Raw genomic sequence first — 27,888 nt, 5'->3', positions numbered from 1 at the left:
CCCCCCCGGTGTTGGCCGTGGCCTTGGCCTGGAGCTTCCAGGAAACAATTCTGGCTCCTCACCAGGAGATTGTTGCCACTTTCTTAGAAGATATTTTGTTTTGTATATAAAAGAATTGGGGCCAAGCTGAAGTAACAGTTGTGGAGTCTGGCCTGTTTCTGCACCAGTGTCCCCTGGAGGCTGTAGACAGTCACACATCCTTTGCTGTTTGTTTTCTGAGAGCAGCACCACGCACGGCTGCCAGCTCGTGCCCTCTGCCGTGGTGCCTGCTGGTCCCTCCCAGGGGAGTGCAGGCGCTGTGGCCTGTCTCCTGCTCCGGGCAGAGGGCAGAGGCTGGCTGAGTTTGGGGGAGACCCAGGCCCCACTGGCTCTGGGTTCTCCACGATACACAGGCGAGTGTGTCGGAAACGCTGTGAGGAGGGTGTGGGTTGGCCTTACCACTCTGTGTGACTTGCTCATGTGATTCTGCTGAGGCCTTCCACGCTTTGGGCCCTGGCCCCATGTTTGCCTCACAGCTTGTGCATCAGCCATACTGTGAAGGAGGACACAGGGCTCAGACCCTGCTGCCCCAGCAGGGGTGCTGCACACATGCAGGGGACCTTGTGCAGTGGCATCAGCAGAGCCAGAGAAGCTGCTGCTGGCGGCCACTGAAACTTTGCCCCAGGTCTTATGTGCAGGGCCTGGTGGAGCCCGTGCTGTAAAACCCCCACCCCACTCCAGAGAATGGGCTTCTGTCTAGCACTGACCAAGTGCCAGGCACCTGGGGTGTGGCCTTCCTGTCACTAGGGTGGGGTGTCCATTCAGGAGGGTATATCAGCAACTTTACAGCATCAAAACATTGCCCTAGAGTTAGTCAAAAGATAACTTGGAATTTCAGCCACACTCAAAAACACCAGGCAGTTTCCAGGCCTGGGCAAGGCCTCACATGCAGCTATAGCAGACAGCAAATTCGCCATTTACCGGGCTGATTCCCTGGGGTGCCTCACGCTCTTGCTAGACTCCAGAGGCCTGCCTGTTACTCCCTTGTCCCTCACCAGCCCATCTCAGTGTTGCTGCCAAGCTCACGGCCTTTAGATGCCGGTGACCTGCCACTTCTCTGCTCACAGCCTCCTGGCTGCCCGTGATGGGCCAAGTTCAGCCTGAGCCTTTCTGCCTGACATTCCAGGTCCTCTAGGACAGGCTGCCACCTGTCATGGCAGTGCTCTGGCACCCGTGTGCCAGCTGGCGCTGCTCAGCTCGTGTAGGGTCCCAGCAGGTGTCTGCTGAGTTAGGCTCTCTCCAGGCAGTTGAGGCGAGGGAAGGAGAGCTTCATCCAGGAGACTGCAACTCATCGAAAAATGAGGAATGACTCTGAGACCACCTGCCTCCTGGGGCTCTTTGCCCAGCAAAAGCAGGTGGATCTCCTGTGCCAGAGACAGAGCAGGTGCCAGGGACAGTGGGGGCCAGGCCAGGCCAGGCTGCGTGTACCGGATTGTGCCTCTGCTGGGCAGAGCGGGTGGGCACCCCAGCACATCACAGGCAGGAAGGCTTGTGATGCACACGTCAATTGCTCCATTTTTTTCTTCAGTTGAGATGTTAAAACAAGACGGTTGTTATGAAAAGTTAAAGAGGAGACTCACCTTTAACATAATGCACGTGGTTTTGCAGCGTTAGGTAACAAGAGCTAAAGCTGACCTTTTCTTGTGGAGATATGATCTCCACTAATAGGGTGAAAAATGAGGAACCTTCTAGAAAGGGCTTTGAGGTGTTTTCTGTAGCAATGCCGAGTTACTTCACTGTTGGTAAAGTTAATTGCCTGGGCTCTTACTGGCATGCATACGCAGAGCCATTCCTCAACTTTGAAACACTTGGCAGCCTCTCAGGCTTGGTAACAGCTATTTTTTATTATTTTGTTTTCTTTTCCAAATCCCTAGCACGCTGCTGAAATCTGGCTACTGCTGCCCCTGGAGAGACGCCCGTCTGCCTGCCGGGGGAGTCGGGCTGGGGTACCTGCCAGCACTTGAGGGTTGTGCCACTCCAGGCAGGCCCAACAATTATTTAAAAACAGAAAGTGGCTTTAATTTACAATCAGCCCACTGCACGCTCTCGATATATTTAACTGTAACTAACACTACACACCTCCAAGTGCCAGGCATTGTGCTAATCATTTACGCCTCACGCAGCCCAGTGAAGCAGGAGCTGTTGTTATTCTGGTTTCCAATCTGGACACTGCAGTTCTGAGAGGTTAAGGAGGCTGCCCACAGCCATGGGACTGGTCTGCAGCAGAGCCAGGAGGGGAGGCCCAGCACTCAGGCTCTGGGGCCAGAGCTCTAAGCCCAGTGTTCTGACGTCCCCTGATGACCTCATTTGCACACCACCTGGCATCCAAAGCCAGGGTCCAGAGTGCGCCTCGTGGCTGCAGAAGCACGCCCTGGGCTGGTCAGATGCTGCTCTAGGCTGTGGAGTGGCTGCAGTGGGTGTTGAGGGAGTTGTTAGGGGTCCCCTGGGCAAGGGGGTTGAGCCCTGAGCGAGGGGACGGTGCTCTGTGTTGTGTCCCTCCCAGCATCCTCAGCCCAGGACCCTTCTTCCTGCTGATTCCGAGGCAGAGATGGACTGTTCAGGCTCCTGCCTCTAGCAGCTCCAGCCTAAGTCACATCAACTTTCCCGCAAGAGCCCACCTGTGCTGCCACTCAAGGCCCTTGACCTAGTCAGGTCTGCAGTGCAAGACCACATGTTTATAGGTCCCAGAGATCAGGACGTAGACCTTTTTTTTTTTTTTTTTAAATGGACTAGACTCTGGCAGAGAACCCAGGAGAGAGTGAGGAGTTGCCCTTGGTGGTTTCCAGGCAGAGTGGGAGGAAATAAACACCCTTCAGCTACAGATGCTGAGCCCCTGTGAGGGAAGGAGGCAGCCAGCCTTCCTGCGCAGCCGGCCACTCAGTGAAGGTCTACACTGGAACTCGGGTCTGGAGGCACCTTATGAATTGGGGTACCCATGAGCACAACTGAGTCCACACCTCTCAGACCAGGCTTACGTGATGAGGATACTGGTATGGTCTCCCACAGAACACAGTCATAGCTCAATGTCACATCTGCCACAGCCGCTAATCTGGATCCCGGGAGCAAGGACATAGATTTTTTTTTTTAAGGCTTCATAAGCTGAAAAGATGAAGACTCCCTTGCTGACATGATAGCATTTTAGGCATTTGGACAGTGTTAGAAGCAACTCCTTGCCTAGTGTAAATGTGTCTGCTGCAGACAAAACCATGGGAGTGATGAGTTTCAACGTCACCTATGATTGCCCTGTCCTGCAACTTTCTTTATCCTCTGTAAGTCAGTCCAGAGGCCAAAGGCCAGTCCAGCCCTTGGGGTTGAGGTGCCTTTTCTCCCTGAAATTCTGTTATGCAAACTCCAGCCCCACCAGAAACTGTGGCCATAGAGTCACAGAGCAAGGGCAGAGTTGCCATGAACAGATCTGGAGGAAGTGACTCCCAAAATGCCAGGGAGGCCTGTGGAGCTGCCTTCCCGGGCTGGTGCATCCAGGAAGTACACGCACGGCCTCTCCTCCTCACGCCCTGCCCCCCCTGAGGCTGCTACTCTTGTGCCGATTTGTAGATTGGGAAACTGAGGCACTGTGCAGCTTTCTGGCTTGCTTCTGCCCAGTGGCCAAGCCTGGGTTCAAACCCAGGCCCATCGGCCTGCACAGGTGTGGAAACACGCGGACTCCCGCTCTTGTTTTGGCAGCAGGCCCTGCCAGGTGTTTGCTACAGGCCTCAAAGGACCTGGCCTTGCAGGACAAGACACTTCATGATGAATGTCTTGGACTCCACAGGGCCTCTGCTGACACAGCTCAGCGAGAGGTCTGGACTGGTTCCACCCATCTTTTTTTTTTTTTTTTTTTTTTTTGAGACAGAGCCTCAAGCTGTCCCCCTGGGTAGAGTGCCATGGCATTACAGCTCACAGCAACCTCCAGCTCCTGGGCTCAAGCGAGTCTCCTGCCTCCGCCTCCCAAGTAGCTGGGACCACAGGCGCCCGCCACAACGCCTGGCTATTTTTTGGTTGCAGCCGTCATTGTTGTTTGGCGGGTCCGGGCTGGGGATTCGAACCCGCCACCTTAGGTGTACATGGCTGGCGCCTTAGCCGGTTGAGCTATAGGCGCCGAGCCTCCACCCATCTTTTAAATAAACCACCTGCCGTGGTCCTGGGTTCATTTGCCACGTGACCTTGTGGGAACGCCCCAAGGCAGCACTTCCACTGTGGTCTTTGGGCTGATCTTCAGGATCAGGAGGTCTCTCTGAGTCTTGTGGCTGCCTCTGGCCACTTGGGACTTGCTTGCTATGGTGGTTTCTAAGACAGGCATCTTGCAGTGGAGTTTGAAGTTGCTGTGAGCTGTGGCAGCACCTGTCAGGCTAGCACTCAGCCCGAGCACGTGCACACACTGGTCTGGTCTTCAGCTCTTGACTTGTGTTTGGCTATATTGGCTTCCACATTTGGTGAAAGGACCCACAGGTACCTGGTCACAACTTGGCCAGCAGCATAGACAGTCTAGGCATGTAGCGGTGTCAAGGCAAGCTAATGGCTGCATTGCCCAGCATGCGATCGCCACCATGCTTGCCACTGTTCAAGCTGCGAGCATCCCCCACATGCCTGGCCCTTTCCAGAGCTTTACAGCCCCTTGAGCAAGAGCTGTACCCCTGCAGTAAGAGAGGCCGGCAGTGTCTCCTCAAGGTGAGCTGAGCCCAACTCCTGTGTGTGCCCTTAAAAATCACGCAGCTTCCTCCTGAAGGTGACAGATTTCATTTTTATGCGAGGTTGGTCTATAAGTACATCTGGAATTCCCCAGGAAGGACAAGAACAGCACCCTGGAGGTGGGAGCCAGCCACCCATGGTGCCTTGTCACCGTGCCTTCCCAAAGGACCCTGGCGTTAGCTATGGAATGGGCCTTCCACACCCAGGGCCTAGTAGATGGGTGGCCTCTCCAGCAGGAGCCTGGAAGCTTTGGGGCTTGAGAATCACCTTCTAACCCTAGGCTCTAGAGTCAGTCCCCAGCCCAGCCAGTCAGTGACTGAACCAGCTCCAGAGCACCTTCCTGTGTTCTCTTCTGCCAGAGTTACAGCCTGTGTCCAGTTCAGAATAATGATGTTGCTCTCAGAAAGGTGAAATGGTTTAGATTTCGGTGGTAACTGGAAAATTACCCAGCTTTTATGAAGTGGCTGTTGCATTACGGACTGGAAGAGGCTCTCCAGGACCAGGACCATGTTTCTCCTTTGGTTGTGTGTTTAATGCTCACGGAATCAATTCACTAATTGTTTGAAGTATTTGTTGATAGAAGTTAGAGGTTTCTGCAGATTTTATTTTTTGGAGACAGAGTCTCACTACGTTGCCCTCAGCAGAGTACCATGGCATCACAGCTCACAGCAACCTTAACTCTTAGGCTTAAGTGATTCTCTTGCCTCAGCCTCCCAAGTAACTGGAACTACGGGTGCCCACTGCAACACCCAGCTATTTTGTTGTTGTTGTTGCAGTTGTCATTGTTGGTTAGCAGGCCCGGGCCAGGCTCAAACCCACCAGCTTTGGTGCACGTGGCTGGCACCGTAACCACTGTGCTACGGGTGCTGAGCCATTTCTGCAGATTTCTAATACGGAAATTAACCAGTGAGCAGCCAGGATCTTGTTGTGGCACATAGTAGCTGAGAGGGGCTTTGTGGGCAATGACAGTAGGCTCACTCCTGTTGGAGTCTGCTGCAGTCCACTGTCCTCACAGCAGCCCACTGACTGGTGGTCCCTCACTCAGCCCTTTGGCCTTAGGGGGGTTCTTGCTGAATTTTCTTTCATGGAAAGTGCTTGTCCCTGCTTTTTGGCCTTATGGCCTCTGTCTTGGAGAGGGGGCAGAGAGGCCAAGGAGACGCTGAGGGATGATCTGTTTGACCTTCCAGCTCCTTGGCTGGGAGATGGGCCCTGTGGCCTCCTTCTTCCCAGGGTGTGTGTTTGGTGATGCCGTCAGATGCTTTGCACATGACTGCACCTTGCAGCTCACATAATGACACCTGTAGCTGACCACTCCCTGTAAGTATGAAGTTGCAAGTTGAATGTGGCGTGGAATGTTTTGATGCTCTTTAACATGGAATAACCACTCCCACCCCTGGCTTGCTCACCCCACCCCCTAACAGTCACCATGCTACCCACTTTCTCTCTCTGAATCTCTAAACCTCTCTTGTGGGGCCTGAATCAGTGGAGTTGGGATGTTGGGGGTCTCGGGGGCTGTGTTGAAAGTCCTGGCAGCCAGCACTCATCCATGAAGGGAGGTCTCAGCAGCCCAACTCAGGCAGGAGTTTCTCTGAGGCTGGTCCAGAACATGTCGGGAGGCAGCAGGGTCGGATCCTTCTCCTGAAGGGCCCAGGGGCTGATGCAGCCTCATAGTCTATAACATCATCGGTGGTGTTGCTGGTCCAGTACTGAGTAGCCCCCCACGCCTGAGCACCAGCTCAGTGCTTAGCTTGTTTCCTTCCACCCCATGGTTACCCCAAGACAGGTTCTCTCCTGCCCATTTATAGGTGAAATCTGAGCTCCACGAGATTAGGTGATTATGTTGAGGGAAAGGAGGACAAGGGTAGGCGGCAGGAGGGAGCCGATGCCCAGGAGGGTGGAGGGGCAAAAGAGAAGCTCTGGGTCTAATGCTGCAAGGGGAGTGGGAGGCATAGGGAGGGTGGTCAGGGTTGAGGGAGGGGGCTCTGAGGAGGAATCTCTGGTCCCATGGACAAGACTTACAGGGCCAGGAAGGATGCCTGACACACTGGGTCCCACCACGGGGTAAGGGAAGTGGCCCTGAGATGCTGGAGCCTCAGAGGGTGGGAAGCAGCACGGTGTGGAACTGTGTGGCTCTAGAGGGCACCAGGAAGGCCCGAGAGTGGACAGTGCCAGTTGCAGACTTGACCTTAACCTAAGGAAGGACAGGGCCAACTCACAGCCAGAGCTGCTGGGAAGCAGTTGGGAGCCTCCCCAGGGGCAGAGTTGTAGCGTTCCTAGAGGTGCCGCCACCTCTGCTCGGCAGGGCACTAGTTCTGACAGCCATCAAGATCTCTTCAAGTTTTTGCGTAGATGATAAAAATAAATGTCTGCTCAGTAGAAAGATAAACGTTCACAGACTACTAATGATGCATTGTGTTTTGTCATTTTAACGTCCCAGTAGTTAGTTAGTAAAGCGTCTGTGTCCCCTAACCAAGCATCTCCGGCTGTCCCAGCAACACTGATTGCTCCCCCGCCCTGCCGTCAGGCGGAGGCTGCCCTGACACCCGCCCTCCCTTCCGCAGGCTGTGTCATCACCATCTCTGGACGCATGACCTTCACAAGCAATAAATCCATGGAAATTGAGGTCTTGGTGGATGCTGACCCTGTGGTGGACAACTCACAGAAGCGCTACCGGGCTGCCAGTGCCTTCTTCACCTACGTGTCCCTGAGCGCAGAGGGCAGGTCCCTGCCTGTGCCCCAGCTGGTGGTGAGTGTGTGCCTGTGGGCGGGAGCTCTGGGGATGCTCAGAGAGATGGTGCTCATGCAAGTCCCTCTGTCTTGTCCCAGGGGGTCAGAGCGGGGCCCAGGCCTGGCCATTCCCTGGACAGGTTAACTTTGGCTATAGAATGCCTGAAGGGAGGCCCTCAGGCCCTGTTCCTGTGGACTACACAGTGGGACTGGCAGGCAGGATGAGACCCCTGTGAGCTGGGCGTGGCGCCCTGGGCTGTGCCACAAGCTTCCATGGCCTGACCAGGGGCCTGGTGGGAAGCCAGAGGGCTGGGCTCTTAAGGTGGACATGGCCTATGTGTCCTGCTTGGTGCTTGGTCTTTCTCTACTTCAGGCTGCAAGCTTGGCGTTGCCCTGGGAGTGCAGAGGGGCAGGGGGTATAGGGCAGCTAGGGTAGGGATGTGTCTGGCCACCCTCCCTCACTCCCAGCTGTTGTTCCCCTCGAGTCCACATCCTCCGAGTTCAGATGCATTTAGAGTTAGTGGGTCTGTGCCCAACTTGGGGCATGGGCTCTCAAGGGTCCCCGACATGTATGTGCAGGGTTGGTGTAGCCCAGGAAGGCAGCTTCCCTGTCTCTGTAAGGATGTCCCGTTCAGGCCAACCCCCAGAGGCTGTGCAACCTTCACACTGGTCCCGATGCCTCTGTCCAAGAGGAATCCAGAACCCTGGGCTGTGGTTGGAGCTTCCTGCCCTTGTAGGGGCTGAGAGGACCCGGAGTGGGGTACCTGGTGGGGTGGGCCCTCCTGGGGTATCTAGGGCTGTGTAGAAGCAGCCAAGCAGGCAGTGCAGCCCCTGTGCTGTCCCCACACGCCTGGGCCCAGCTTCCAGAAATGCTCGCAGCCCCCGCCGTCCCCTGCATCTGCTCCCCACAAGGATCTGCCAGCATTCGCTGCTCAGCCTTGCGGAGAGGAGCGGGAACTAAAACCCTCTGTAGCAAACAAACATATTGCAGCTCAACTCTCGTTTCCTCTCAGAGGCTGGAAGTACAGCTCTGATTGCTTGTTCCTGTGGCTGAGGAAGTTCCCTAGCTGCTCATGGAGGCTTGTTTCTCAGTCGAGGCTGAGCCTCTCCAAGCCCACTCACCCAGCAGGGCCGGAGGTGGCGGTGCAGGGCTGTGAGCCCCTCTTCCCACTCGCTGGCAGCTCTTGGCTGAGGCCAGGGCCCAGCCTCTGAGGTGGGCTCAGGAGACGTCTGTGAGCAGTTCAGGGCTCGCCTGTTCTCCTGCCGGTCAGGGCTGCCTCTGTGGGGTGGAGCTGCAGTTGCAGGTCCCTGAAGAGCCCCAGGGTCTCCCACGTGCTGTCGGGGGCTTACAGGTATGGGAGCAGGGGTCCCACCGTGGGGGTCTCATTAGAGCTGAAACTCGCTGCTTGCATGATGGGAGTCAACTTTCCTCTGTGTGCCTCAGGTTCCACATCCGCACAGGGGTGGTGGCCACTGTACATGCCACATGGGTTAGGTAAGGGTTGGAGGGCTGTGGGTACCTGCCCCCTGTCCACCTTCTCTTCCCTGGCACCTCCTCATTGTAACTCCTACCCTCCCAGAGGGAGGGTGTTAGATGTAAAAAGAGAGGGTGTTAGACGTTGCTGGAAGTAGGGGCAGGGAATCAGAGTGTGCTGGGGGTGAGGTGCCTTTTTTTTTTTTTTTGAGACAAGGTCTCCCTCTGTCACCCCAGTGGGGACTTCATCATTGCTCACTGCAACCTCAAACTCCTGGGCTCAAGGGATCCTCCTGCCTCAGCCTCCTGAACTGGGACTACAGGCACCCGCCACAACACCTGCCTAATTTTTCTACGTTTAGTAGAGACAGGGTCTCGCTCTTGCTCAGGCTGATCTTGAACTCTGGAGCTCAAGGGATCCTCCTGCCTTGGCCTCCCAGAGCGCTAGATGCCATTTAAATGGTGTAAGATCGAGGGAGTTCCAGGGATCTACACTTTGAAAAGGTGTCAGTGCAAAGGGATGGGGTGCTCCGGCGAGACCGACAATGCCAGCTGCCTCGGAGTTGTAAGGCTCCCACTGGGAGGTCGGCACTTTGGACGTGTTTAACAATGTCTGGCAGCCTCTGGTGCCCACGAGGAGGCGGGGGTGAGGGAGGGTACAGATGCCCCATACCTGCCCCGACACTCAGCGGCTCAGGGGACCAACACCACAACACTGCCACAACACTGAGGGGCTGGTGATCTGAGGGGCTCTGGGAAAAGGGTCCCGTGTCATATCAAGAGTGGCCTGTGGTCAAGGAGGCTTTTGGGGCCAGACTTGTGACTTTCATGGAGCCAGTACGTGGGGGCTCAGGGTGTAGGAGCCAGGCTAGCTCCAGGGGAGAGGGCTGCAGGGGTGAGTCAGGTGTGTGCTAAAATGGAGGGAGTGGTGACCAGTCCTTCAGTGTGGGGCCTATTCCAGACAGTCTTTGAGTCTTCACTGAGCCATCCTGTGGCTCACCGATATCCATAAAAATAGCCTCTGGGGCAGAGAGCAGGGCAGGCCCCCAGAGGGATTTGAGCGAGCTATCCCTTGGGGACCACACACATGAGCACAGGCCAGGCCTCAGGGCACACATGTGCCATGCAGTGAATGTGACAGGCACACGGCCCCTCCAGATGTGCCAGGTGGACCCCTCCGCCTGCTCTCAGCTTGCCTCCCCTGTCCACACTGTGGGCTCTTCTTCAACCTCCTGTCTATTTTTAGCTCAAGTCCCCGGGGCCACGGACAGCGAAAGCAGCCTCTGTGTTTGGAGTGGCTTCTTAATGAATATTTGATGCTGCGGGGGGCTGCCACACTTTCCAGGCTAGTGACGGGAAGAGGCCTCCGCTCTATGGCAGTGCCCCCTGACCTCAAGGGTGGGGGCTAAGCTCCAGACAGCCTGAAGGGGCTAGAAAAGTGGCCTGTGGGGGAGAGATAGGAGACATGGGGATGTCTCCTGTGGGGGTGGGGAGCCTTTGGGTCTGCAGGTGTATGAGAACCCAGCTCTTGCCCTAGCTCATGTGTGCTGCTCGGGTCCCTAACTGTCACAGTTGTAAGCACTGTGCCCCAGGGCCCAGGGAGAGAACTTGGAGAACTTGTGGCCCAGCCTGGGTGTGAGGAGCATATATGTGGACAGGGCAGGTGGGGAGGGCTGGCCCAGGAACCTGATGAGGGAGAAGCTGGTGATAGTCCAGGTACCCTGCCAATGTCAGTTGAGTTTTTGTTTGTTGTTTTTTTTGTTTGTTGTTTTTGAGACAGAGTCTCACTTTATCGCCCTCAGTATAGTGCTGACTCTTGGACTTAAACAATTCTCTTGCCTCAGCCTCCCAAGTAGCTGGAACTACAGGCTCCCTCCACAGCACCCGGCTATTTTTTGATTGTAGTTGTCACTGTTGTTTGGCAGGCCCGGTCTGGATTCGAACCTACCATCTCTGGTGTATGTGGCTGGAGCCCTAGCCGCTGAGCTACAAGCGCCAAGCCCAGCAAAGGTTTTGAATGAGTGCTTTAGTACAAGGCTTCCCTGGCATTTGGAAGATGGGTGTTTCCCCATGGCTGCATGGCCACGTCCATGGGCGGGGTCTTTGTGAGGAGGTTCAGTTTGCTTTGCTCCCAGATAACCCAAGCTGGGGGCTCTGACAGCAGAGCAGCGGCCCCCACCATGGAGAGTCCCGGCAGGTGCTCCCAGGCCCCCATTTCCTGACCTCAGTCCTTGAGGCCTCCCTAAGAATGTTTTCTGGATTGAGACGGGAGAGAGGAAGAGACCAAAGCCTCTGCAGCCATCTTTACCTTTTCTTTCTGTGTCTCACCTGAGGTCACCACCTGGTGTGGCTTTAGCACAGACCTACACAGCTTTTAGAAGGTTCTGGAACACAGTGCTTCAAGACCTTGTCCTCCCTCTGCCTCCTGGCCTCAGCTGTTGTTCTGTCACAGGTGTGAGGATGGGAGGATAGCTTATGTCCGGGTGTCTGGATGACGTCCACCAAAGAGCCTATTCCCAGCCTTGTAGAGCCTGTCGTGAAGTGCTCAGAACCCCAGCTTTGGGCTTTGGGCTGATGGGGGCTGCAGGCCACGGCAGAGGCACCTCTTGGTCAGGGCTGGCCTAAGCCATTCCAGGCAGCTGGCACTCCCTGGAGTCCCTCTCTGTGCTGTTTGAGTGACAGTCTCATTAGAGGCCCCTGCTCCTGTGTGCTGAGGAACCTTTTGTGGGGGGACCAGTTTCCTGCCCACTAGACCCATGGCAAAAGCAGCAGCAGCAGAGGTGGCCACTTCTCCTGACCAGGGCGGGACTGGGGGGAGGGGAGGTCTGCTTCCTATGGCCTAGCCAGGCCCCAGGATGGGGAAGGAAGGTCCTCCCCTCAGCCCTCCCCCAGTGCAGGGGCCTTTGTCAGGGGCAAGGCACTTTGTGTCTGAGATCTTGCCCCAGGTGGGATGACGCTGCCCCGCAGGGTGAGCACTTCAATCTGCTCTCTTCTTTTGTTTAGCCAAGGTTAAACTTTTGGAATAATCTTTTAATTGTTTAATTTAGGAAATTCACTATTACTGGAGCGCAGAATGTTAGTTCCTAGAAGGGCCCAGGGAGCTTCATGCCTCTTCAGCCGTTAGTGAGGGAAGCCCCGCCCCCTCTGCCCCCTCCACCCCCTCCGCCCCCACCTTGTTGCCAGCCCATGGAAGTGACTCAGACTAGGACGGTCCTGACACTTCCTGATCCAGTGTCATGCTCTCTTTTCCCTTTGGATGTGTTTCGCAGGGAGTCTGTCTTGTGACAGGAAAAGGCCAGACTCCTCACCTGCTGCTGTCGCCTGATTGGTTAGTGATCGGGAACTTCCAACGGCCCCTGAGTCCTGTGTCCTCTAGAACCAGGGATGTGGGAAGACTCGGCCTCCCCTATGAGCCTACTCTCTCCTCTCTACCCGCGCCCAGATTCTTCCTCCACCTGTCTTTGAATGTTCCATCCCACAGATATCTTTTGAAGATCTGCTGTGTTCAGACAGCCGTGTACTTGCTGCTTTGCAGCCCTGGTAGGCCACTCTCTAGATGCGGCCTTGGCCCAGCCAGCTGCAGAGGGTGGAATCCTGCTCACGTTCTTCCCACCCCAGAGGTTTACAGAGGGGTCTGTTCGGGGCCAGGCCCAAGGAGCCTGTCTATCCCCAGCGTGAGTATTGCCAGCCCCGTGGGAGGGTGGCTGAGCAGGAGAGGGTGCGGTGGGAAGAGAGGACACCCCAGCTAGACTCAGGGCTGCCTTGAAAGGTGAGTTGGCAGGGGTGGGGGCCTGGACAAGTCACTGGGCCCAGACCAGGGCTGAGCCACAGGACTGAGAGGCTGGTCCTTGGGGCGCGCTCATGCCTGGTGCACCTGGATCAGTGCTTTCTCCACAAGGTGATGGAGGGCCCTGGCCAAGGCCCTTTTAGGCCAGACACACTTCTGAGCCCTGCGCTCAAAGGTACAAAAGTACAGGGAAGAAATAGCATCTGCACCCGTCATGGCCAATAGGAGACTTGGTACTGCTGGGCGGGGTGGTGCCCGTATGTCTAAACCTAGGTATGCTCGCCCCTACCAGCTCCTGTTCAGCACTTAGATCAGCAGTTCTCAACCTGTGGGTCACGACCCCTTTGTAACAGTGAAAATACATCGCAGCATTTGGAAGTTTGAGATGGTCTGAGCCCTTTAGAATTGGTTGGGGACAGATGATACCAGTGTTCATTGAGCAAAAAACCCACAAATTTGAATCTTTAGGTTTAAAGACCACACCAATTTAGAATTAAAACTTGGCTGGCTAGCAGCTCATGCCTCTAATCCTAGCACTCTGTGAGGCCAAGGTGGGTGGATCCCTCAAGCTCAGGAGACCAGCCTGAGCAAGAGTGAGACGCTATTTTTAGTAAAAATAAAAAACTAGCTGGATATCCTGGTGGGGGCTTGTAGTCCCAGCTACTCAGGAGGCTGAGGCAGGAAGATCGCTTGGGCCCAGGAGTCAGGTTGCTGTGAGTTAGGCTGACGTCAGGGCACTCACTCTAACTGGGTGACAGTGAGAATTGCTTGTTTGATCTACATTTGTTTGATTGCTCAGTCATGCATTCATTATTCATTCAACAAATGCCTCCTGGGCCCCTACTGTGACCCAGGCACTCTGCCAGGGCAGGACAGGGCAGGAAGGACTCTTTGGAGACACAGAGTTAGCACACACAGGGCAGAGGCATGCAGTGAGGATGCCGCTCTGGCCCAGGCCTAGCTGGTGGTGACGCTCGGCAAGTGGCAGCTGTGGCAGTTACCATCTATATTGTGGTTGTTAGAGACAGCCATGTCCCCACGGAGCAGGGCTGGAGCAGGGCCCCCAGGGGCTGAGGAGCCCTGTGCCCATGAGAGGGGCGCTGGGAGGCCCACCAGCCAGGGAGGGAGCCCCCTGAGCCTGCTTCCCCCTTTGTGGCCACTGCTGTCCCTGCCTCTGCAGCAGCCTCCTACTGGCCTTCACACAGGGGGATTTTTTGGCCATAGGCAGGAGCAGTTCCTTCAGGGTCTGAGCCAGTGCTGCCCGGGAGGGGACCCCCCTGGCAAGGACCTGATTTAAGCCTTCTAGCTGCTTCCTGCTGTGCAGTGAGTCCCAGTGGGTACAGCAGAATTAATCAACCCAGGCCTGCGGCTCCTGGGAGCAGGCCTCAGTGGACGGGCCTGCTGAGGCCTGGGTCTCCCAGTGGAGCTGTTCCGTGGGGACTCGGCTGGTTGTGGGGAAGTGGGTCCTGGTGCTGAGCTCACCCTTGCCCGGCCCACCAGGCCTCTTCCCACCGGTGCCCCTCCCCAGACCATACTGAGCGTCCCAAGTAATCAGAAGACCTTTTAATTGCTTTTGCGATTGTCCCAAGACTCCTCTAGTCTGGCATTACGTGGGAGAGGGCACACCACGTGGCTTTCCAATTAAGAAGATCTGTGTCCCTCAGGCTTACAGGAAGTTGTTTTATCACCACTGGCAACCCTTTTTGCACCAGGCGCCCATTAATTACAAAAAGGACAAGCTATTGATTTTACCAGGGGTGGAGCTTAGTCACTTGTCCTCCATGCCACGTTCCAAATGTGTGTTCTCAAAGCATAGAAAATGCAAAATGGAAAACATTTGGTTTGCAGTACTAGACTCTGAAAGCCACAGGCTCCCCCTGCAGTGGAAGAGAGCCCAGAAGGCAGCACTTGGCAGGAAGCACTGGAGGGAGGGAGGGACGCAGCCCCAGGCCCAGACCCACAGCCTCCAGGCAGAAGGGAGCAAAGGGCTCGGCACCCAGGAGTGAGAACACTAGCCACCTGCTGCCCTGCAGCCCCTCACTGTGTCCAAAGAGGCCCTGCTGGCTTAGAGTGACCCCAAGACATCTGGTCCTCTCCCCAGGGCAGTGCCTTGATGGGCAGAGGCACAGCAGTAGGGTGTGTCCCTGGAGCCGCCACCAGGCTCCAGGAGTCTACTTGGCCTCTGAGGTCATTGTAAGGACAGTCCCCGCAAAGACACACATGCATGTACATGCATATACATGGACACACGATGTGGGAGCTGCCAAGCACTGCAGGAAGCACTTGCTGGGAGTGGGGGGACCTGGGAAGGCGGGCAGCACATCCAAGGCCATACAGCTGGATCCATGGGCCCAAAGTCCTGCTCCTCGCCACCCCTTCCACAGGGCTGGCAGCCACAAGGTGCCCATGATACCCTCTGTCACCTCTTCTTTCTCCCTGGCATGGGCATGCTATCCCCCTGAGGCTTGGAAGGCGCCTGCCCCAGGCCCAAGTGGGTGTTCCTGGCTCACAGCCCCTCCCGCGCCAGCAGCTGCAGGTCCCTGGAAGGAACACTGACTTCTCTGGAGGGGCTCTTTCCTCCCCCACCCCGACTCCTCCATGAAAAACAGCAGCAGCCAACAACTTATGTATTTATTTACTTTGCCTGCTGGAGGGAGACGGCTGCAAGGAGGCGAGGAGGCAGTTGGGTCGTGGGTGGGGAGCCATCTGTCTCCTTCCGTCAGCTCCGCACCCATCAGGGACGTGGCAGCCCCTTCGTCACTCGGTTAGAGAGCTGTTCATCAGAGTTCAGGACCCGGGAGGCAGAATGTCCCCCCACCCCAGTGAGCCTGCCATTGTGTAGAGAAGTTGCCCTGCTGTCTCTGCTCTGTCCCGGCTCCCCAGGTGTCCTTGGCTGCCTGGCACTCCCCTACCCTTGACTCTTCTCTATAAACTTCTACCTGGACGGACACCCCTCCTGGGAACAGAGGAAAAAGGCTATCTGTTGTGTCTTTGGGTGGCAGCAGCAATAGGGTGGGTGCTTGGTATGAAGTTGAGGCTAAAGGGGCAGAACAGGACTCTGAGAGCCCAGAACGTCCCCTCAAAGGCACCATCCCCAGGGACAGGAGAAGGGTAGATGGGCCATCAGTCAACTGGCTCCTTCCTCCCAAGTTCTTACGGTGTCTTGGCCAATCCCGCACATTGTCAGCAGGTGGCATGAGCCCTGTCTGGGGGCAGATACCAGCTGACGCGCTCACTGTGAACATGAAACATCAGAGTAGCCATGAGCCAGGGTTAGCCGCCAACCTCTCTCTCCACCCCGAGTTGGCCACTAGAATGACCCACACTTCAGCCTGTGCCCTTTGGCATCACACGTAACTGACCAGGTGGGAGAAACGTCCAGAGCCTTTCATGTACTTGTCTGAGATAGTATGGTGGGGGACAGCACCCTGGACGAGTTCCAGGCTTGCTTGCTCCTGAGCAAGTTCCTAGGCTGTGTTGCCACAGGTACACCTACCTACCGGCACCCCTTGTGACATGTGTCCTGGCACCTCACGTTCATGCTGCTGTTCTTACAAAGGAGGCTACTTTGTTTCCTTGGGGAGGAAGTACAGGGTGACAGCATCCTTGTTGGTGTCCCTAGAGATCCGGAGGACGTTCTGGTGCCAGGCATGGTCATAGTAAACCTGGGCCCTGGCAGCCACACATTCCCCTCATTGCTCCCAGTAGCCATGTGGGGAGCCATGTGGGCTGGAGCCTAGGCCAAATGGAAGACATGGTCTTTGTTCTCCCCTAGAGCTCCTGTAGCTGCCCCAGGCTCCAGCAGGCTGCATGGCAGGGAAGGAGGGTTCTCAGCACCTGGTGGCTGGACGGCCCCACCTGTTCCCTCCTCAGCAGCTAAGCAGCTCTGGGTCCAGGTGGGTTGCAGGGTCCTCCCTGGAGGGTCTCCTTTCCCATACACCATGGAGACCCTGGAGGTCACTGCTTTCCCCCTTTCCTGCTAGGGGGTCCCCCTGAAAGCTTCTCAGCAGAGTGACCTGGGGTGCTGCTAAAGCACTGCTTATCTTATCTATACTTGGGTCAAGTCACTCAACCTCTGTGCTTTACTTCCTCGTGGCAAGAGGAACCACTAACAATCTTGGTGCTGCGTCTTGGTTTGCTGTGACAACTCTAACATGCTTGGAGTGGGGCCCGAGTAGAGGGGGACTGGCTTGATGCCCGCCACTCACTGACAGCTGGTTGCCCAGCAAAGGTCCCCTCATTGCCCTAGTCCAGCCCTAGTTTACCCTGAGTGCACAGCTCCTGGGAGGGTGGGGGAAGGCTCTGCCCTGGGACGCTTCCTGCAGGCCTGGGGTTGGTCAGTACTCGGCGTGCTTGGGTGCTGTGGACAGCTCACTGGGGCAGTAGAGGGCCAAGGTCATGTTTCTGGCAGAGGGTCGAGAGCTGTGGGCAACTGCATGTATCACTGAAGCCATATTTAGCCTCAGCACCAGGTTGGTAAGAGATTCGTGACTCCAGTGCCAGGAGTGGCTTGGCAGGAGTTAGGGCTGTCCCACGCCCCAGAGGTTCTCAGCTGTTTTGCAGGTCACCCTGTGGGCAGGGCCAAGCTGTGTGTTTGGGGCCTGGATCCTAGCTCACACTTATGCGATCTTAAGTATTGTTCTGGATTAGCCCTTAGGACAGCCTCGGGTTGGAGGGTGTTCAGATCGCCCCTGTGCTGCAGCCTATCCAAAATGGGCACTGCACACAGTCCTTCAGCACTGCCCACAGCCCCCTCCCTGGAGATCATTTGTGCCCTGGGAAGGGCAGAGGGGCTGGATTTCCTGAATCTGCAGCTGCCTTCACAGGTCTACTTGGGTTTTTCCTTTTCTTGCTTTTTAATCATGGAAAAGTTCAAATATACGCAAAACAAAGAGGATGATTCCTAGGTAGTTATCAACTCAGAGCTTACTCTCACTTACCTGTAGCCCTGACCACCTCCGCCTGCCCACTGACTTGCAAACAAATTCTAGTCGTCACATGGTGGCCTCTGACTGTTTCACTGTGCATCTTACCAGACAGCGTCTCTGTCAAATGTGTCCTTGGCCTCTTTTTTTTTTTTTTTTTTTTTTTTGAGACAGAGCCTCAAGCTGTCCCCCTGGGTAGAGTGCCGTGGCATTACAGCTCACAGCAACCTCCAACTCTTGGGCTCAAGCGAGTCTCCTGCCTCTGCCTCCCAAGTAGCTGGGACCATAGGCGCCCGCCACAACGCCCGGCTATTTTTTGGTTGCAGCCGTCATTGTTGTTTGGCGGGTCTGGGCTGGGGATTCGAACCCGCCACCTTAGGTGTACGTGGCTGGCGCCTTAGCCGGTTGAGCTATAGGCGCCGAGCCGGCCTATTCTTACAGTGGCCTGATGGCCAGAAAGTGGACCTGGGCAGCCCTTTACCCTGCAGAGGCCCAGAGGGAAACTCAGTCTTCCTCTTCACAACTGCCACAGGGCCAACAACAGGCCCCTGGGTCAGGCTCCTGCACAGTTCACAGGTCATTCCTGTTGGGCTAGAAGATTCTCAGGAATCCCAGCCTCCTGGATCCTGGAGTGAGAAGGCTTCTGAGACCATTCACACTGTGATCACAAAGTGCCTCAAACCAGAAGGTTTATAAACAGAAACTTACTTCTCATAGTTCTGGCGGCTAGGAAGTCCAAGACCAAGGTGGTGATGTGTGGTATCTAGTGAGGGGCCTTCTTGTTTTATAGATGATGTCTTCTCATTGTGTCCTCACTTGGTGGGAGGGGCGAAGGGTCTCTCTGCCTCCTTCCTAAGGGCACTGATCCCCTTTAGGAGGGTTTCACCACCATGACCTGTTCACCTCCAGGTGCCTTGGTGGCCGGGATTTCAGCATGTGTATTTGAGTGGCACAGGCATTCAACCAGAAGAGACCTGGAAGGTCATGCTGCTGACCCCTCTACCCCTATATGGGTCATTTGCTGCTCATGGCAGCCACCATCCACTGAGGCCATCCCACTGGGACACTGGCTGGGGCCTCACCTGCTACTCACCTCCACAAACCTGGGAGGATGGACTCTTCTCCCCATTCTACAGATGAGCAAACTGCTGAGGGACAGGGTGATAAGGAACTCTCTCTGATGATCACTGCCCTCTGCCAGTCCCCTAGGGTCTAACCAGATGGGGAGGTGACAGCTGTTGCTAGCGGTAGACAAGCCTGGGTACCTTCTGTGTATCGTCAGCTGGACTGTCAGGATGGGTGCCCAGTGTGCAGCAGCATGTGGGGGTGCTCCCCCCACATGTGTGGGCTGAACAAGTCAGGGCCTGGTCACTGGAGCAAAGAGAGTGCCTGGTTTTAACCAGAGAGTGTTTCCTACTACCTCTCTGTGCACCTGCACCAGGATTTAGGAGGGCACCCACCAACCAAACCTTTCCCTTTCTGTAAACCACAAAGAGAGGTCACACCTCTGTGGCAGTTTTGTTGTCCAACAAATTTATTGCGATATGATGTACTGTGCTGTTCACCCATTTAAAGAATACAATTGAGCAGTTTTCAGAAGATTCACAGACTTGGGCATCTGTCACCACAGTCAGTGTTAGCAAATCTTATCACCCCTTAGGCATCACCAGTGCCCTCAACCCCCACAGACCCTGGCAACTGCAAATCCCCTTTCTGGACATTCCTGTAATAGGTGTTTCTTTGTGACCAGATTCTTTCACCATCTGTGTTGTTTTTTAATGACTAAGGTTGAACCTTGGCTCCTGGGAGGAATCTGGTCATAACCACCCTGTGAAGTGGGCATTGGCCTGTGTCACAGAATATATGTGAATTGTGTGAGGCCACAGGACCAGTAAGTGGTGAGCCTGGATTCAAATCCTCTGGCCACCCTCCCATGCTGGCCCCAGAGGAAGCCAGGCCAGTTTCTGGGCAGAACAGAAAGGTCCTTGCAGGAAGGATGTGCAGTGTGGCCCCTTCTGGAGGCCAGCAGAGTTCCGTCCAAGGGTGGCAAGGCCAGCTGTGAGGGCACATGTGGCATGGTTTTGGCAGAATATGGGTACCAGTTGCCTTTCAGCCAACCCCACGATGGTAGCGGGGTTCCTTAGGAAAAGGGGTCCCTGCCTGACCCAGTTTGGAAATGCCTGAATTTAATAAAGCTAAACAGATTGATTTTACTCTGGGATCTCCAGACCTTGATTCCAGTGTGCATTGCTTATTGTAAGAGGCTGTTTAATGTGCAGGTTGCAAACCTATCTGGGCACAGACCACCAAAAAGGATTCATTTCCCACTAGAGTCGAGGAAATAGAGGCCAAGGGAGGCCCGGAGACCACCGAGTCCCTCACACCTGCCGTAGGACTGTCATTGTAATGATGACATCACTGGAGCAGTAATGAGCCCCCTCTGGAGAAGAGCAGCCAGTGTGGGAGGAAAACCCAGTGGGATCCATGTCCTGGGCACAGCTGTCCTTCCTCAGCCCCTCCCCAGGTCCCTGGCCTTGGACAGGCCATTCCTGTTGGCCATCCAGGACATCTGTGATGGCGTCAACTCCACAAAGCCATTTACCACCTCTCCCCTGGCCCCCTGGAGAGTGCTTGGCTGGTGGCCCAGGGACTTGAGGGCGAGTCCCTTGCCAGCCTCCCACATCTGCACATTCCCAGGAAGTCTCTTCACATCAGGCAGGACCTGGTTCCAGTGGCCTGAGCAGAGGGCTCCCCTCTCCATCTGGCTGCCTTTCTGAGCCTGGCTCACACACTTTTCCTACAGCCCTCAGCAGAGGGGCCAGGCTGACTGGGAGGAACCTTGGTGCCCCCTTCTTTGGCTGTCTGATCTCAGCCCTGGGCTGTCTCCCAGGGCCACAGTTGCTCTAAAGCCAGCACAACTCGGCTCCTAGCCCCACCAGGCCCCCGCTCCTCATTTCCCAGCTCTGGGACCCCACACTCAGGCCATAGGGTTTACTCTACCCACTCAGTAAGCTAGGCTGTGGGAAGCACAACTCCTCTGCTGGGAGCTGCTAATTTTCTCCCCACACGCCAAGCAAATTCCCTAGGGAAGGGGTGGGAGAAGAAAAGTCTCCTGCTGTCCTATCCTACTGGCATTAACCTTGCATTCTTGGCCACCCCTGATGTTCCCCCTTGCCACACAAAGGGTGGTCCGCAGGCCAGTAACATCAGGTTACTCTGGAGCTCGTTAAAAATACAAGCCCTGACCCCCAGACCCACTGGGTTAGACTCTGCCTTTACAGGTTCCCAGGACTGATATGTGCATAAAAGTTTGAGAAGCCTGGATCTAGAGCATTCCGCCTTGGTGTACACAGAGGCCTTCCACTAAACCATAGCTTCCTGCCCCTGCCCCATCAGTAGCAGGGGCTGGGCTCTGAGCCTGCAGCCCCCAGGAAGCCCAGGGGTCTTGCACCCTCAGAACTGCTGCTGAAACTGAGAAAAGACATTTTATTTTCCCTGGGCTGTTTCAGGTCAAATTGTATAGCCTCAAATTTTATTTTTTTAAAAGTCAGAGAGTAAACCAGAACAACAGGAGGGATTCTTGAAGAAAGTGTCTTGGTGGGTGGTGCCTGTGGCTCAAGGAGTAGGGTGCCAGTCCCATGTGCCAGAGGTGGTGGGTTCAAACCCAGCGCTGGCCAAAAAAAAAGAAAGAAAAAGAAAGTGTCTTGGAAAAGCTACCACTTTTCCTGTGGGCACCGAGGACTCTTCAAATGGGAACCTGAACCAATGTAAGGAGCAGCTTCCTGTTTCTTTAAAATCCCGAATGTTCCATTGGCTCCAGGCCGGCAAGGTTTTGACAGTTTACACCTGGTGATATTTAGAGAACATTTCTGCAGAAAGCTGAGGGGAGGAAATATTTGGTATAACTTGACATTACATCCTCTGGCTGATTGTTCTCTCTTTTGCCAATATACCATTTGTCCATAAAACCCTTAGGCCTAAAAATAGCTGCGGGAGTTTAGTGTCATTGTGGATGAAGGGCGACTGCCCTATTTTTTTGGCTTTCATACACCCTCAAAATGTCTCAACGAAATGTCATCCAAAGGAATTAGCTCATTAAACCTGAATTACCAGCCAGGATAGGACCAGACAAAACTTTGCAATTGGACAAATGAGGCCTCAGAAGTGACCGCCTATTACTGCTCCTGGGGCAGCATCTGCCCCGGGCCACAAGACTTAGCTGCCAAGCCCGGACACTCTGTGAAAGGAGGTGCCTTTCATAATCCCAGCAGGTCAAAAGTCATGAGCTGGGACCATTCTGGGCAAATACTCGCCCTTGGCCAAATCTAGGCTGGTCAGTTGGCTCCACTCCTATATTTCTTAAGCAGTAGAGAGAAGGGGAGTTCCTCAGATTCAGGGGGCTGCTCCCTGAGCATCTGCACAGCCTAGGGTGTGATGATGGGGCTCCCCTTCCACAAACCTGGCCCTATTGCTCCTGGTTCAGGGCTTTTGCCTTCTCAAGGTCACAGCATCACCCCTATTTCCCTTTGGGGCAAACCAGAATTCCTAGGAATGGAGCAAACACTCCGCCATGTCCCTAACCTGCCTGTTTCTGTCATCCACAGCCTGAGACTGAGGACGAGAAGAAGCGCTTTGAAGAAGGCAAAGGGCGGTACCTGCAGATGAAGGCAAAGCGGCAGGGCCAGACAGAGCCTCAGCCCTAGACCCCGCTCCTGCTGCCAGGCCTCGAGCTGCGGCAACAGACCCAACGTCCTATCACTTAGAAGTTACCCCCTTGGCCAAAAACCCAATTCACATTGAGAGCTGGTGTTGTGTGAAGTATTCGTATCGCAGTGTTAACCTATACTCTCTCCTGAAAACCTACACACCAAAGCTTTATTTATATCATTCCAGTGTAAATGCTACACAGTATTGCCCCGAATGCAGGAAGCATTCCATGGAAGCTCTAGGGATACTTCCGAGTGCACTGTAAGGTATGTGAAGAATCCAGCACCACTAATAAAGCTGCTGTTTGGCTGGGCCCAAGCGTCTTGGGTGGTCATTTGTCTTGGGGGGCTGCTTTCCCACTGGGCATGGAATGAGGAGGCGTGGGTGCTCTCGTGTGTGTGTGTGTGTGTGTGTGTGTGTGTGTGTGTGTGTGTGTGTCCTTAGCCCTCCATTCCCATTCCTGTGAGCTCACTGCCATCCTGGGCCCTGCCCCTCCCAGTACCCCCTCCTGTGTATTCTCAGAACCTCAGGTACAGCCATACTGATCCATGTCTGGCTGGAGAGAATGCCCATTTCCTGTAGGGCCCTGGCTCCAGAGCCCCTACCCTGCTCCCAGGACCTCCAGAGGCAGCCTGGACCCTGAGGGGGTGTAGACTCAGGCACACCACTTCCCCACTGTCTGGCTTGTGCAGGTGCCAGCTCTGAGCCTGTGGGGGTTCTCTCATAAACATAATCATGTTGTGGGAAGAACCCAACATGGCCTGGCCTGAGGACAAGTGGGAGCCCCACGCTGGCCTCAGCTGCTCCTCACCAGAAACTGCTCAGACACTCCAGCTGGAGCCCAGGACGCTGTGCCTGATGTGGAAACTCCCCCAGAGTGGCTGGGAGTTATTGGGATGGGTGGGGTGGGGGTCAGAGGAACAGTGTACATCGGTGTTATTGGAGTGAAACTGTGTGCATGTCTGTGTTGCTGCATGGCGTCACTGGCAACATACCTGCCACTGCAGATGTGTGTGTGGTGTGCAGGCACCTGTGTGTCTGGGTTCACATGTGCATCTAGTCAGCAGTGTCGTGCATCTAGTCAGCAGTGTCAGGGTAGATTAGCAGCCAAGTCCACTGCAGGGGCCAAGACCCCTCCACCAAGCACACCCTGAGGTGGCATCTGGGAGACTGTTCCAACAGGCTCATCCCTGAACCCCAAACGTCTGTCCTGTTGCTTAGAGAAGACCAGCCCACCAACAGCTGAAGCATCACTGCACAAGGCTTCCTTGGGCCCCTGGAGAGAGAACTCAGCTCCAGATGTGCAGAAACACCCGCCAAGAGCTTTGGAATCTGTCTCAGACACCAGTCCCAGCTGATGAGGTTATTTCCGGCCTGGGAGCAGGAGAAAGGAACAAGCCCAGCCACATGAAGCCACAGCCACCCACCCTGCCCCTTCACCCCCAGATCTACCCAGGACCATGCCAAGGTGATGCCCTAGGCTCAGGGCAATGAGGCAGCTGCCCCTTGAAGCAGCAGATGGGCCAGCCCAGGCCAGTCAAAACAAGGTCTGGAACCCAAAGCTGGCCATGCATCCCAGAGCCCAGGTGCTCACCAAGGAGGGCAGGTCTCCCAAACCTCTACATCCTTCATAAGAAGAGGAACCCAGGCATCAGGCTCCCTAGTTCAGTCCTGGCTTAGCACTTATTCATGTGCCTTAGAGCAAACCTGGTACCTAAAAGCTATCACTCCAAGTTCCTGAAGCAATTAGCACCAGACACCCTCCTCCATAGCCAGCTGAGGCCAAGGCAGAGGTACCGACTGACACAGAGGCACTGGGACAGGCAACAGTGAGTGAGCTGATCTGGTGGGGAGGAAGATTGGGGCCACAGACCCCAGGGCAGGTGACTGTTGATGGCCAAATTGCCTGTCACCTGGAGACATTTCACCATAGAAATGCCACACTAGGGCTGGGCAGGTGGCTCATGCCTGTAATCCTAGCACTCTGGGAGGCTGAGGCAGGTGAACAGCTTGAGCTTAGGAGTTCAAGACCAGCTTGAGCAAGAGTGAGCACCCATCTCTACTAAAAAAAAAACAAAAAATAGAAAAAACTAGCCAGACCTAGTGGTGTATGCCTGCAGTCCCAGCTACTCATGGAAGCTAAGGAAGAGGATGGCTTGAACCCAGGAATTCGAGGTTGCTGTGATCTATGATGCCAAGGTATTCTAGCCAGGGGCAACAGAGTAAGACTGTCCAAAAATAATACCATGCTAGACTACAGCCACCCTGTGCCAGCCTCCCACTGCTGGTGGCCTGTGTATAGCCAGGGCTGTCTGGGTGGGGAGCTGGCCTGTCCATGAGGGACCCTGGGAGTGCTGAGGGCCCTGACTGCCCAGAAGCCACAGGGAACATGAAAGTGTTCCACACAGCCCCCCCCCCACACACACACTGTTATTGTCGAATCTTCCTCTATACTTTACTTTTGTGTCATAGGACTGACCCTAAAGCACCTCTGAGGCTCCTCATAGCTGCTCAGGGAGTTGGGGGTGCAGGATATGGAATACTTAGGGCAGCCCTGCCCAGCCCAGACATACACCAGGTAGCCGTTTGGGTCTCATCCTGGTTAGGTGCCCACCATCCCCCAACCAGAGGCTGCCTAATCAGAGATGCTTCCCTGCTGTGGAAAAAGGGCTGAGCAGCCCCAGCGGCCCGCCCGGAAGCCTCGAGCTGGCTGTGCCTGTGGTCAGGGACTTTCTAGAAGAGACAGGCATGACCCTCCACCCTGAAGGGAGGCTAAGATGCCAGCTGCACTCATGACTTGAGGGGTCCCCAAACGCCCCATCAAGAGGCTGGAAGGTCTCCCCAGTCTACAGGGGACAGCCTGGGCCTCTATGAGTATAATGGACATGGCGGGGAGGAGGCCCCAGGGGGAGAGACGTGGCGGTCCAGGGTGCTGGCTGCAGATTCTGGCCTCTCCCAGCTGCCTGGTGTGGTCAGAGCTTCTGAGAGAGCATTTCAGAGCTCGTGGGGTAGGGGCAACCACCGCGCATCCCATGATCCACTTCCTCATGGACCCCAAGGCCCAAGCAGAAGTTTGAATCCTTAGCTGGCCGGCCTTGCCCCTCCTGCCCCACCTCCTGACTGAGGCCCAGTTCCTAGAAGACGCTGGTCCAAAGGCCCTGCTCCCTCTCCACTCTCGCCCCAATCGCTCACCTTACATGTGGCTTCCTCCGGGATGGCTTTCCGAAGCCCCTACCCCAGACCCGGGTTCTCTCGGTCCCTTCCTCTCCCCGCCCCCTCGGGCCCGCGATCCCCCCGAGCTCAGGTGGTCTTTCCCAGATGGTATCAGAGTGGGGCCGACCCAAGACGGGAGCTAGGGTTCGCGGCGTGGGAGGTGGCAGAGGAGGGTAGAGGGGGCTGCAGACCGACAGACTAGCGGACTGACCGACGGACGCGGCTGCGGGCCTCCGAGCGGGCGGGGGCGGGGCAGAGGCGCGGGTGGAGGCATGCGCCCTGCCCGCCCCCCGCCCCCGGCCGCCGGGGAGCAGCCAGCCGTGCGGAGCCAACCGAGCCGCGGGAGCGGAGAGCGGCGGCAGAGGCGCCTAGGGAGGGAAGGAAGGCTGGGAGGAGGGAGAGGAGGAAGGAGGGGCGGCGGGGCCGCGCCGAGGGGAGGGAGGGACAGCAGGGCCGAGCCGTGCCCAGCGGAGCGCGCCGGCCACCGGTGGCGGCCGCCAGCACGCCCTGGCTCGCGGGCCGCTCTGCCGCCAGCCATCCCCGCGGCCCTCGGCGGCCCGCGCTCGGCCGGGGGTCGCGGGAGCCTGAACCGCAACCCCAGCTGCAGCCGGAGCCGGAGGCGGCAGCCGCGAACAGGATCCCCGGGCGCCCGAATGCAGGGTGAGCGCCACCGCCCTGGTCTAGGGGCAGCCGGGGGTGGGGGAGGACCCCGGAGGGAGGACAGGTAGGGAGGGGACTGTCCTAGAGGCCGCCAGCACTGCTTAGGGCTGGCATCCCCCCCACCTCCCGCTTAGGGACCTTCAGGGTAACTTACCCCCGGGCCAGCTCCTCCCTCTGTCCACCCCCCTGCCTCCAGGCCTGGCAACACCGCCCCCGGGGGCGCAGAGGGGGGCGGATCTAGGGGTCCCGGGCCTGCCCCTCCCCAGCACAACTTGGAAGGCGCAGGGGGGGCCGCAATCTCGACAGCATCTGGCTCCCCAGGCTGTCGCTCGCACGCGCCTTCGGGGTTGGCCAGGACTAGGAGGACCCACGGGGGATTCGCGGGCGTGAGCGCGCAGGTTAGGGACAGAAGCGGGGGAAACACTGGAGCCCCAGGGGGTCGGGACCTCAGGGGTGGGGGTGAGCGGGGGGGGGCGTGCCGGAGATGCGGAGGCCCAGCGTTCGCGCGTCCCGCCCTGGGCGGCGGCCAGGCCGGGCCCTGCAGGACCGGCGACAGCGCGGACAGAAACCTGCGTGGGGACGGAAGCCCGGGGCGTTGGACCGCGCGAGCCGGCGGGCGCAGCCGGAGCCCGGGGAATCCTTTCAAGTTCTGGGTTCTCTTTGTTGCGCAATAGAGCCACGGGGCCGCACGGCCTCATTGGCCCGGAGACTTGACGTCACGCCTAGGCCCCGCCCCCAGACCCTGTGGAGCGAGCCTTCGTGGTTAGGGTGGGTCTCAGGCCAGTCGCAGCAGCAGTCTGCCCTACAATAGGTCCGGCTTCTGGGAGGGGAGGCGAGAAGCCCCATCCTGAAATGCTGCAGGATGCTTTGAGTTTGATGTGGGAGAAACTTTCCAGCAGGAGACAGCGACACCCTGGGTACAGAGCACAATGGTGGGAGCCCAATCTGGCGTCTGGCACCTAGTGGCCGCTGCTCCATCTGGGTGTGTGATCGGTGGGTCCCAAGCAGGGGGACACCTTATTCTCACACACTCTGTCACTCTGCACTTGAAGACCTGGCATCCACTACCACGATCACCCTGAGGGACATTCCTCCCCTATCCTGGACCACAGTACTCAGGAGTGCTGGGCCCCAAACCCAGCTCTGACACTTTCCTCTCTGTGTGGCCAGTGAGCATTGAGTCTCAGTGTTCCCCTCTGTAGTGTGGTGACAGAAGGACTAGGGACAAAAAACAGAAAATGCCCTGTTGGCTCAGCGCCTGTGGCTCAAGTGGCTAAGGCGCCAGCCACATACACCTAAGTTGGTGGGTTCGAATCCAGCCCGGGGCCGCCAAACAACAATGACCGCTGCATCCAAAAAATAGCCAGGCGTTGTGGTGGGTGCCTGTAGTCCCAGCTACTTGGGAGACAGAGGCAGGAGACTCGCTTGAGCCCAGGAGTTGGAGGTTGCTGTGAGCTGTGATGCCATAGCACTCTACCCAGGGGAATAGCTTGCGGCTCTGTCTCAAAAATAAAATAAAATAAAATAAAATGCCCCGCTGACAAATATTTTAGGTTGAAAGTCTAGGTCTTTGGCTCGGCACCTATAGCTCAACCGGCTAAGGCGCCAGCCACGTACACCTAAGGTAGCGGGTTTGAATCCCCAGCCCGGACCCGCCAAAACAACAA

General features: G+C 56.3%; 2 protein-coding genes across 3 annotated transcripts in view; both read left to right on the top strand.

The window, feature by feature from the left end:
• ACOT7 (acyl-CoA thioesterase 7) overlaps positions 1 to 22,661 on the top strand; it is an 89,807-nt gene extending 67,146 nt beyond the window's left edge. For both annotated transcript variants that reach the window (XM_003793227.3, XM_023515201.1), the window contains exons 8-9: positions 7,290 to 7,474; positions 22,246 to 22,661. In XM_003793227.3, the coding sequence (XP_003793275.1) occupies positions 7,290 to 7,474; positions 22,246 to 22,344 (284 nt within the window). In that variant the 3' untranslated portion in view covers positions 22,345 to 22,661. The remainder of the gene's footprint in view (positions 1 to 7,289; positions 7,475 to 22,245) is intronic.
• A 3,383-nt stretch (positions 22,662 to 26,044) lies between these two features.
• GPR153 (G protein-coupled receptor 153) overlaps positions 26,045 to 27,888 on the top strand; it is a 12,458-nt gene continuing 10,614 nt past the window's right edge. Inside the window, exon 1 of the mRNA XM_003793226.3 lies at positions 26,045 to 26,221. Coding sequence (XP_003793274.2) covers positions 26,215 to 26,221 — 7 coding nt within the window. The 5' untranslated portion in view covers positions 26,045 to 26,214. The remainder of the gene's footprint in view (positions 26,222 to 27,888) is intronic.

Source organism: Otolemur garnettii, unplaced genomic scaffold (assembly GCF_000181295.1).
Source record: "Otolemur garnettii isolate 467f Iridium unplaced genomic scaffold, OtoGar3 scaffold00067, whole genome shotgun sequence".
NCBI classification, from domain to species: Eukaryota; Metazoa; Chordata; class Mammalia; order Primates; family Galagidae; genus Otolemur; species Otolemur garnettii.
This window is presented reverse-complemented; position numbering and strand designations above follow the sequence as displayed.